The sequence below is a fragment of the Bos javanicus genome, chromosome 19 (genome assembly GCF_032452875.1).
Source record: "Bos javanicus breed banteng chromosome 19, ARS-OSU_banteng_1.0, whole genome shotgun sequence".
Classification (NCBI taxonomy): Eukaryota; Metazoa; Chordata; class Mammalia; order Artiodactyla; family Bovidae; genus Bos; species Bos javanicus.
The window spans coordinates 43650834-43662058 of NC_083886.1; the positions used below are offsets into that span (position 1 = coordinate 43650834).

General features: G+C 57.4%; 2 protein-coding genes across 3 annotated transcripts; one reads left to right on the forward strand and one right to left on the reverse strand.

Moving 5' to 3' along the window:
• Positions 1-295: 295 nt before the first annotated feature.
• KAT2A (lysine acetyltransferase 2A) lies at positions 296-9038 on the reverse strand. Of its 2 annotated transcripts, none has more exons than XM_061391830.1 (18): positions 8563-9038; positions 8299-8422; positions 7818-7963; positions 7628-7717; positions 7153-7334; positions 6870-7061; positions 5044-5150; positions 4736-4846; positions 4499-4638; positions 4207-4415; positions 3893-4019; positions 2453-2563; positions 2011-2154; positions 1660-1774; positions 1539-1575; positions 1389-1452; positions 1170-1254; positions 296-1064 (listed from the first exon to the last, which is right to left on the reverse strand). In XM_061391830.1, the coding sequence occupies exons 1-18, from the start codon at positions 8899-8901 to the stop codon at positions 871-873; spliced, it is 2517 nt and encodes an 838-aa protein (XP_061247814.1). In that variant the 5' UTR covers positions 8902-9038; the 3' UTR covers positions 296-870. The 2 variants fall into 2 exon arrangements, with proteins under 2 accessions (XP_061247814.1, XP_061247815.1); XM_061391831.1 differs by having other exon boundaries at positions 4499-4635; positions 8563-9036.
• A 1138-nt stretch (positions 9039-10176) lies between these two features.
• On the forward strand, positions 10177-10728 carry HSPB9 (heat shock protein family B (small) member 9). Its single transcript, XM_061391852.1, has one exon. It carries the CDS (start codon positions 10225-10227, stop codon positions 10696-10698), a length of 474 nt encoding a protein of 157 aa, XP_061247836.1. The 5' UTR covers positions 10177-10224; the 3' UTR covers positions 10699-10728.
• The last annotated feature ends 497 nt before the right edge of the window (positions 10729-11225 follow it).

Here is an 11225-nt window from a genome sequence, read left to right on the forward strand (position 1 = left end):
GCTTCTGGGGGCCGGGGGTTGGGGGGTGGTGCGGGGTGAGAGTGGGCAGTGAGGGGAAGAGAAATGCTGCTGACCACATGGGACAGCAGCCTGGGTCCTGCTCAGCCCCTCCCCCAGAAGCAGCCAGCAGGGAGAAGTCGGGGGTGCAGCCTGACGGGTCCCATCGCCACTGGGGGTGCAGGACAGGAACGGGACGGGCCTGAGGCTTGCTGGGAAGGCCAGCCCCAGCTTGCAGGGGATACTGGCGGAACAGGGTCAGCAGGGGATTTTACTGAGGAAACCATCACACAAGACAAAACAAAACCAAAACTTTATTGTTCCCTCGAAGGGATTAATGCCAGGAAATGAATGGTCCCCAAGCCCCCTACCCCTAGGGGACAAACAGAACAGTGCAGGGTGAGGCATGGCCGCTTCAGTCCAGCTTGAGCTCCCAAGCCCTGATGCCCCCTCACTCAAGCTAAAATTGGGGATCCTGCCCTTGAGGAACCAGTGATCTAAGCAAGGCCCAGGACTCCAAAGCTGTATCGCTTGTGGGGAGTGTGTGAGTGTGTGTGGGGACAGGGGATCAGATCAGGACGGGGAGGGGGGGCCACCAGGGCGGGGCAGCGTTTATCCTCTGGCCACCAGCCATGCTTAGAGGCTCCCAGACCAGGGAGACCCATTCCCAAGCTCAGACATGATGAAGGGTGGGACAGAGCTGCAGCCTTGGGGATGCCTCAGGGCCCAGAAAGGGCTGCAGGATCAGGGGCTGGAGGGCCCCAGGCTGGAGTGTCTCAGACAGAGGGGGACCTGGGCACAGGGGCACCCCAGGGATGAGATCAGAACTGGAGGGGGAGACATTCCACGTTGAGGCTGAGGTCCAAGGCTGGACTACTTGTCAATGAGCCCGCCCTCCTTGAGCTTGAAGTAGAAGAACTTCTCCAGGGCGCTGGCGCACCGGCAGTACTCGCTGTCCGGGGGGTTGTACTCGCGGCAGTTGGCGATGACCCGCTGCAGGTCGGCCACAAAGAGCTTCCGGGTCACATAGTAGCGGCTGCGCAGCCTCTCTGTCATGGTCTTCAGGTCTAGGCAGCAAGAGAGAAGGGCACGCCTTTGAGAGGCTGCCTGGCCATGGAGGGCCGGAGCTGGGGCACGCGTGGGAGGAAGGGATTGGAAGGAAGGGTCCTCACCGATGGGGAAGCGGATAACCTCATAGTAGTCTGGGGCCTCCGACTTCTTCACGGGCTCCATGAAAGGCCAGGCACTGGGGTGGGACTACAGAGGACAATCAGACTGGGGCCAGATCCACTGTGCCCCTGCCCGACTCGGGACTGCCACCCCCTCACCCTTGGTCAGAAAGCCACAGCCTTTGGCACAGGGACCCCTAGAAGAGAGCCTGGTCTCCCCACCTTGATCTGGGCCAGCAGGTTTTTGAGGGTTGTGTAGAGCTGGTCAGGGTCCTTCAACTCCTTCCTGGAGCGAGAGAGGCCGAGTCTGAGGCTGCTGGGCCCTCTGCCGCCCTTGCCCCACACTGTCCGCTCCCTCCACACAACACTCACCCTTTTTCCTTCCCCAGTGGCTTCCAGCCTGTCTCTCCTGCAAAATGGGAGAACACCCCTAAGAATGCCTATCCACACCCCGAACAGCACGCCCCTTCCTGTGCCAAGACCCCCTGCTCACGAATGCCAGGGACGCTCTCCACAGGGATCTGGCGCACACCCTCCTTGAAGCAGCTGAGCCCGGGGTAGACCTTTCGGATCTGGGCCTGTTTGCGCTCAATCAGCTTCTTGATGATCTGAGGGAAGGAAGGGTCTGAGAGGCCAACCCGGCTCCAGCAACCAGCCTCTCTGGCCACAGGCAGGGAGGGCTCCCCCACTTGCCCCTCGAGGCAGTGCAAGAGCCAAGACACTGGCCAGCCCCACTTCACGTGTGCACGAGCAGGTATATATGCATCTCTACACCCACAGACGTGTTTGCTCAGGTGCACGTTCACGGAGAGTCCCATGGAGACACGCATGTGAGCACACGCACCTCCTTCTGCTTCTTGATGATGTGGGACAGTTCCGTGTAGGGGATTCGAGGGTTCAGCTCACACTCCATCAGTGTCGCACCCTCGTAGTCCTTGATATAGCCCAAGTAGCGGCTCTTGGGCACCTTGATGTCCTTGGAGAAGCCCTAGGGAGTGGAGAGTTACTACCAACCCATCAGCAAGGCTCTTCCAGCTTGAATCTGTCCCTGGAACGTTTCCAGGCCGGCGGCCCCTCCTGACTCCCCCCCGCCCACTGTGCCCCGCCCCAAGAACTTCCCAGCTCTCCCAGCTGCCTCTTCTTCCCTGGGGCAGCAGCAGGAGGGAGAAAGACAGGCATGAAGGACTTCCCCACAGGTGCTGGATGGAACAGGGGACTGAAGTCCACCCACACCGGGGGCGAGACAGAATGACCCCTGACCCCAGGCAGAGTGAGGTGAGGGTCACCTGCTTCTTGAAGTAGCCGATGGCGTACTCGTCGGCGTAGGTGAGGAAGTAGAGAATGTTGTGCTTGATGTGATACTCCTTCAGGTGGTTCATCAGGTGAGTACCATAGCCCTGCAGGGGAGGGGGGCAGAGCTCATCAGACGGGAGGAGGCAGGCCTAGACTAGAAAGGTCTCAGGAGGGTGGGGAGAGGAGGGCAGGGACAGGAGGGAGCCGACTGGAAAGGGGGTGGCGACAGCCAGGGGATCCAAGTCAGGTAGGAGGAAAGGCGGCCGGCAGAGGAAGGGGAGCTTATGGGGAGAAAAGCGAAGGATGCTGGGTTTCTAAGCGCTTACTCCAGGCCAGGTGCGATGCTTGGTTCTTTACAGAGCAATCCTCAAGTTAACCCATGAAACAGCTATCATTACCTCCATCTTACAGAAGAAAAAACTGAAACTCAGCTATGTCAGGAAATATGTCCAGGTCAGGTGACCAGCCATGGCAGGGAGAGCCTGGATCTAAACCCAACCAGGAAGCTGTGGTCCACAGGCCCCTAGTTCCCAGTCCCTGGGCCTCAGAATTGGAGGAAAGAGGAGAGGGGATCACAAAGGCCCCCCTCATCATGACATCTGAACCCCAAAGAGACACCCTGTCTTCCACAAACGTTAGGACCAGAGGCACCCCGCAGATCTGGGTTATGGAAAATGGGAGAATCATGGAATCCCCTGGTGGTCCAGTGGTTAGGATACCTTGCTTTCACTGCCAAGGGTGTGGGTTTGATTCTAGTTGGGGAACTAAGACCTGGCAAGCCTCACAGTGCAACCAGAACATAAAAATATAAAATAAAGCAGCCACACCATTTTAAAAAATAGATAAGACAAACCGGGGACCCTACTAGTCGGCCTGTTGTGACAGGACAGAAGACAGGAGGACCACCCAGAGCAGGACTGTTGTAAAAATTAGCAACTCTCCAATGCATGTACGTGTTCTTGTGATGAAGGAAACACAGATCCATTTAAAACTGTTACTATAAATCTGAAGAGTTCTCATCACAAAGAAAAAAAGCATTTTTTCTCTGCTCTTTGCATTTTGTACCTATATAAGATGATAGATGTTCACTGTGGTTGTTTCATGATGTATATAAGTCAAAGCATCAGGCTGTACACCCTAAACTTACACAGTCCTACACGTCAGTTACATCTCAATAAAACTAGCAGAAGACAAGTGTTACTGATTCTTGGGCCCCCTGTGTTGACAGGTGTTTCTTAATTCAGTTATCAAATTACAACTGCCACCTTGTGGGCATGTGAGGAAGTGTCGGGCCCTTAAAAGAAGGCTTGAGGGCAGTTGTGTCACTATGGTGCTGCTCTGACCTTGTCCAGACTCAGAAGCAGGGGGTGGGATGCAGCTGGGACCGGGAGCTCCCTGACCTCCACCCACACTGGGGGCGAGCATAGACTCACCTTGACCTGCTCATTGGAGGTGACAGCGCAGAAGACAATCTCGGTGAAGCCCTGGGTGGGAAACATGCGGAAGCAAATCCCACCAATGACCCGCCCATCCTTGATCAAGGCCAGAGTCTTGTGCTTCCTGAGGGGAGAGAGCTCAGGTCACAGGCCTTACCCGTCCCCCGAATGTTCCCCAGGAACCCACCACCCCAGAGGCCAGAGCTGCACACAGTGCTGGGAACTAAGGAGCAAGAATTCCCCAGGGATGGAGGAAGAGGCCTAGGGAGCAGTGGGGGGTGGCTTGGGGTCGGGCTCTCCCAGGGACCTACGGGTCGAAGACGAGGCGGGCAATGTACTCCTTGGGCATTCGCGGCAGCTGGTGGGAGAAGACATTCTGTAGCCCCACCAGCCACAGCAACACCCGCCGGTTGGCCTTGGGTGTGAGCGAGTTGCCGATGACGTGGAATTCGATGATGCCTCGGCGCTCTTCCAGGCGAGCAGTCTCGTCCCGGGCGGCGTTGGCCGACAGCAGGCTCGTCTGGGCACCAGAGCAGGGGGTGGTGAGCCAGGGTCTCGGGGGGTGAGCCCCCACCCAACGGGTTGGTAGGCTGGGCTGCCCACCTCGGGCCCTAGCATGGCAGCGGGATCAGTGATGGTGAGCATGACCTCGTTAACCAGCTCCATGGGGATGTCACCCATCACACGAAGCCGCTTGGCATCCTCCAGGGTCAGGTTCTCTGGGAGCTTCCTCTTCTCGCCTGCTGAGGGGGTTGGCAAGGTCTCCCAGGCACAGCAAGAGAGGCCGGGTCAGGGGGGTTGGGGGAGACAAGGGGTGGAGGTCAGGGGTCAAGTACCCACCTGGCATGGGCTCAGCACCTCCAGAATCCAGGCTCAAGGAGCTGTTGCTGCTCCCACCCATGGTGGGGCTGAAGATGGGGGCGCTGGGAACAACTGCAGCGCTGACCGTAGCTGAGAGAGTGAAAGATGAAAACAATCGGGATGGAGCTCAAAGGTAGGGTGTGTCCCGCAAAGACAGCCTGGCTCTCCCACTCCTGTCAAGCCCTCCTGCACTTCCCCCCTGCTACCAGTCGCAGCCCCTCCTCCCCCAGAGGCGCAGAGCTCAGCCAGGAAGGCCAAGCAGACAGCCTGCTGCGTGCAGCACGTACCTGGCCGGGGTACCAGTTGTGTTCCCTCTGAGGGTGGCATGGTGAAGCCCGACTCCCAGATTGGAGAGTTTGCCCCATAGATTTCCTCCTCCAGCATGGACAGGAATCTGTGGGGAAGGTACAATCTGTCCCACAACTCTGTCCTCCGACCGAGGGAGCAGCCTGGGCCAGACACAGGAACTGGAGGCTGCCCTCAGGGACCTGGGAGACAAAGATGACCTCGGTGCTCTGGGAGCCCCTCGTTGAAGATAGGAGGACAGGATGATTCAGAAGAGACCAGAGGCCCAGGATGCCATGGTGAGGAGTACAGGGGGACAAGGTCTGAAATGATCCATCCTGTGCTGTGCACCAGGCAGGGCACCCAGTCACGCTGGGCCTCAGTATCAAAATGGGATTCTACCCTCTCCTGCTACCTCTTACTCCCACCTGGTGGCTGGAGGAGCATAGGAGGGTCTGGGTCAGTCAGGAGAGGCTTTCTGAACAGGAGAGAGAGAGAAAGAGAGAGAGAGAGTGTGTGTGTGGAGTAGGGTGTGGGGGTGTGTGTGTGGGGTGGGTGTGTGGGGTGTATGTGGGGTGTGTGTGTGGGGTGTATATGTGTGGGGTGTGGGTGTGTGTGTGTGTATGGGTGGGGTGTGTGTGGTGTGGTGTGTATGTGGGGTGTATATGTGTGGGGTGTGTGTGTATGGGTGGGGATGTGGGGTGTGTGTGGGATGTGTGTGTGGGGTGTGTATGTGGGGTGTGTGTGTATGTGGGGGGTGTGTGTGTGTGTGGTGTGGTGTGGTGTGTGTGTGTGTGTGTGTGTGTGTGTGTGGTGTGTGTGATGTGGGGTGTGTGTGTGGTGTGGTGTGGTATGTGTGCGTGGGTGTGTGTGTGGTGTGGTGTGTGTGTGATGTGGGGTGTGTGTGTGGTGTGGTGTGGTATGTGTGCGTGGGTGTGTGTGTGGTGTGATGCGTATGTGTGGTGTGTATGTTGGGTATATATGTGTGGGGTGAGTGTGTGTGTGTGTGTGTGTGTGTGCGTGGTGTGCAGTTTGTATGTGTGGGGTGGGTATGTGGGTGTGGTATGGTGTGTGTGTGTGGGGTATATGTGGGTATGGTATGTGTGGGGGGTGTGTGTGTGGGGGGGTGGTGTGTATGTGTGTGATGTGGTGTGTGTGTGTATGTGGGTTGTGTGTGTGTGTGTGTGTTGCTCCATTGAGTCCGACTCTGTGCAACCCCATACACTGTAGCCTGCCAGGCTCCTCTGTCCATGGAATTTTCCAGGCAGGAATACTGGAGTGGGTTGCCATGCCCAGGGAATCTTCCTGACCCAGGGATCAAAACCCATCTCTTGTATCTCCTGCACTGGCAGGTGGATTCTTTACCACTGCACCACGTGGAAATCTGTGGATACCTGTGAACCATGTTTAAAATGAAAAGACGGTGTGGCAAAACAGAGAAAAATCTTAACAGAAAGGACTAGAACAGAGGTGGAAATTGGTTTCTCTTCAAGTGTAAGCTGTGGTTTCTTGGAATGCTGTGGTGAGACGGATTCTGAAATGTGTCCATCCCCACGGGAAACAGGTAGTCATGCCTACCAGGTGGGTGGGCAGGGGCAGGACCAGCACTCGGGCCGTATACCTGCCATCCCCACACCAGTATACAAACAGGCAAAGAGCTAGTGAATTACACTTGGGCCTTGGGCAAGCAGCCCAGGTAGAGGTCCAGATCCCAGAAGGTTCATGGAGGGAGAAGAAGGACCAATCCAGGAAGCCCCCCTGGAAAAAGGGGACAACAGGGAGGATGTGAGCATGGTGCAAGGTCCTGATGAGCCAGAACGAGCCTTACTTGGGGAAGTGGGTGAGGATGAGGGTCCTCTTCTCGGGCACCAGCTTGTCCTTCTCTACTCGGAACTTCTCTAGCAGCTGTCGCCGGGTAACCGTGAAGATGGAGCGGAGAAGGCTGCGCCCAAAGACGTGAGTGGTCTCATACCGGGGGAGGCTATCGCAGCTCTGGGGCACGTGGCAGTAGCAGAGCCATCTGCAAGAGCAGGAGGTGGTAAGGGAGAGCAGAAAGCGATCTCAGGCTGCGCCTACAAGCCTCCCCCCATGCTATCCCTGGCTGGACCTACCTGGTGTAATTGACCTTGTAGGTAGCCACATCCTCGGCCTGAGACCTCTGCCGAAATTGGGCAGGTGTCTCAAGCTTCCAGTAGTTAAGGCAGAGCAGGAACATCTTTGAGAGCTCGAACATTGTCTGCCGCTCCCGGGGAGCCAGGTGACTAAACTTGTACTGCACAAAGTTTAGCACACCCTGGGGGGGAGGGGAAGGGAAAAAAATAGGAGGAGGTGTGAGCAGCTAGCATGGCCTTCTTATCCAAAAGTAAGGTGCTTCCTGAGGGCAGGCTCTCTGGGGCTTTCGCTCTGGAGCTGTCAGGAGAGATTATACTCCCTCCCACCTCCATACCCACCCTGAGGTTAGCACAAAGCATCCTCCTTTCTCCGAACCTCTCCCCTGCTCTCAGGGCAGGAGATGGGTGGCAGATAACACAGGCTCCCCGCTCCTCCAAGATGCCCTCAATCCTCTTACCACCTTCCTCATCCCACCTGCTCAATATTAGGCTTCTCAAACGGGGGGCTGCCCAGGGATCCCTCCACCACAGGCCGGGTCATCTGCAGGATGCATTTCCGCAGGAGCTGCAGGAAGAGGGAGGGGTAGAGATCAGTGGAGCACAGAGCCGCAGACCTTCCCAGCCTCCATCTCGCCCACTCACACTCTCATTTGAAGGGAGCTCACCTTGAAGAGGTAGAAATAGACCTGCTTGGTGTCCGTGTCCTCCTCCTTGTGAACAGACATGAACAGATTCTCCACGTCCACCACCATCCCCAGCAGCCGGTTAATCTCATCCTCCGACACGTTCTCCAGGTGGGACACGTGGTCAGCTGTAAGAATAAGTGGTAGTTGGGAAAAACTGACAGAAAAAAATCAACAGGACTTCCCCCTCCTCATTATTGCCAGCCAAGACACATCCTCAGTCCCTCTGACCAGTGTGACTGGGCAATGAGACTGACTGCTCCTATGTCAGCCCTGGGGGGCCTCTTGTCTCTTGTGGTGGCAGGTTTCCTTTCTGCTTCCTTGGGGCATACACACTCCCGGCCCAATTCCTCCTTAGGAGGCATCTTCTGTCTTTCAGAGATGAAACTGTGTGGTCCTGTCCAAGCAGGACGCAGCACCTCCAGCTTCCCAACCCCAGTTCCACAGGTACTACCTGCCTTACCCAAAGGGTGCTCACAGCTGCGGCACAGCTCGCTCAGGTTCGCCGCTGGCTGCTGCAGGTCCATGCGGGGTGCAGTGGGGGGCTTGGGGTTTTTCCAGCCATTACACTTGCAGGTTTCATTGGCCTGGAAGCAGAAATATCAGTCAATAAGCGTGTAAGCCGGGGAAGAGTAGCCGCTCCCCAGTCACAGCTTTGCCCCCATTCCCACCCAAGCCCTAGGATGCCCCAAGCCCCGCCCCCTATTACCCCAGGCCCCGCCCCTACCTTGCAAGCCGAGAAGACCCCTAGCTTCTCTAGCTTCTTGGCGCGCGGCAGCCCCCGGACTTGCGCTTTCCTTTGGCTGGCGCGCTGCTGCTGGCTCAGGCCAGGTCGAGCCGGATCACCCCCGCTCCCGGTACCCCCACTTCCTACCCCGGGCCCCCCAGTCCCTGTGCTCCCGGCTGGGGCTGTAGCTGGGGCAGGGGCTGGTGCCGGAGTGGGAGCGGGAGTCGGGGCCGAAGCTGGGCTGAGGGTAGGAGTCGGAGTTGGGGTAGGGGCTGGGGACTGAAGCGGACGGGGCTGCGCGGCAGGGGCCGGGGTAGAGGCCTGGGAAGGTTCCGCCATGGCCTCCCCCGAAGCGGAGCGCGGCGCAGCGCGGCGCTCCCAGCCCTAGGGCCGCATGGGCAACCGGCATTCAATGCGCAGGCGTCGCCGCCCCAGAGCATGATGGGAGTTGTAGTCTTTCACGGTTACTTAAGTCGCCTCCAGGTTCCAGACTTTTCTGTCCTGTCCCTCAATCCCGGACAGCCAAATGAGGCTCTAGCCAGCACCCCAGATTGACTCCTCCTCACTTGTAATCCTTTTAGAAGGCTTCCGAGGTAGTCAAGATTGCTGCCTTTTGAGGACAAGGAGAAGCACCCCAGAAAACAGGCTTCTATTTGGGGAATCACATCCCTAGCCATAAAGATGGAAATGCAGGCCTGGGGCCAGGAGTGTAGTGGTTTCATGCCCACCTCCCTCCTCCCCTCACTCTGCCCCTATCCCACACGTTTCTGGACACAGAATTGCAGCTAGGGTGATTGAATAGCAACAGTTCTATTTCTTGATCTGTTAAGTGGTTACATGGTTGTGCTTTGTGCACTTTTCTCTGTGTTAACTTATACTTCAACAAAAAAAGGTTTATTATAAAAGCACTGAGCGTCAGAGTAATGGCCAGGGTCAGGAAAAAGGCTCCTGAGGCGGGGATGAGGGACTATGGGACCTGCTATCCACCCACACAGTGGGCACCTCCCATTCAGGGCCCACGTCTTCATCTTTGTGGTTCCAGAGCCCAGCTCTGATCCTGCCGCGATAGGCCGAGGGTAGGATGAATGAAGAAAATCAGGAAGACGCGTTCATCTCCTAGTACCCATGTGTTGCAGGTTCGTATGTGGTCAGAGAACTGTAGGATATTACAAGAACCAACGACCCCATGGTCATATTGATGGCTCTGTTTGAGGGCAGTCCTCCTTGCCCCAAGGCCTGATTCGGAGAAGAGCAAGAGTCTCACGGCTCAATCTCATCTTCACTCCGTGCTGGTGACCGCTGCAGGGTTGGGCTCAAGCGCTGCCAACCTCTTTTGGCTTATCTCGTGGGGTCACAGCCCCGGCCGCTTGGCCCTCTGATGGAGGTGGGGAAGAACCCTGACCAAAAAAGGGGCAGGATCTGGGATAAAAGCAGCAGCAGGAGGCTACAGAGCAGCTGCCAACCTGACCCGTGGAGGTAGGACGTGCAGAACTGACCCCAAACTCAGTGGAAGTGAACCTCTCTGGAAGCCAAGGGAGCGCCCTGCTCAGAGCTGCGCAGTGCAGCGAGAGCTTAGCCACGCGGGGCCACGAGGCCCCGCCCCCCAGCTCCGACTGGCCGCTAAGTTCTGAGCCTCGAGCACAACAGCAGTTGCTCACTCGGATGCAGCGGGTCGGTAGCAGTCTCCCTAGCGGGAGCCAGTCGGCCTCCCAATGTCCCAGCGTGGCCTTTACTGAACGGAACCAGGTGGCCACTCTACCGGTGCAGCGGCTCACGGAGGATGCAGCAGCTGTGCGGGACAACGTCCACACGGAGGATGGCTTCCAGATGAAACTGTATGCCCATGGCTTCACCCCCGAGGAGTTGTTGGTTCAGGTGAACAGCGGGTGCCTGGTGGTGACTGGCCAGCGACAACTGGAGGGCTGCAACCCGGATGGGACCGGCTTCCGCGTGGCGCAGAAGGTGCACCAGCAAATGTCACTACCACCGGACCTGGACCCCGCTGCCATGACTTGCTGCCTGACCCCCTCCGGCCAGCTGTGTGTCCGTGGCCAGTGCCGGGCACTGCCTCCCTCTGAGGCTCAAACAGGACCCGCCTCAAGATTCAGAAGCCGTGGCTCTAAGAAACTAGCCTGACCCAGTAAACAACCACCGTAGTGAGCAACAGCTTCAGTGTCCGTGGTCTTTTCTTGGGGCTGGGATCAGAGGTGGAAGTAGAACAAAGGTAGAAGGCCAAGGGGAGGGCCCAGAGGGGCAGAAAAGGCACCTCAAGGTGGTGGTCTATCATAAATCGGGCCCAGGGGGAAGCTAGAGGGGCCGTGGGCAGTATTGTTTCACTCAGCTCGGCTCACTGCTTGGACCAGCAGCTCCAGCAGGGAGCAGCAGAGAGCCGAAAGGGCCCCACCAGCAGAGGGCCCCGGGAGAGACCGGGGACCAGGTGACTTGGATCTGGTGTGGAGCTGCTGCTGTCTTGGCCTTAGGACTAGCCAAGTTTCCAAAGGTCTTAGGTGTTCCTTCTTCTTCAGGGAAAAGGGTGAGAGGACCCCATTCCCTCACCAGCCTAGTACAGACTAGTCAAGAAACCCCAAAGAGGCTGTTTCTGATGTTTAGAGACCAACTATTTTCAAATACAGACTGCAGATGCCCCAATAAAATCTGGAGGG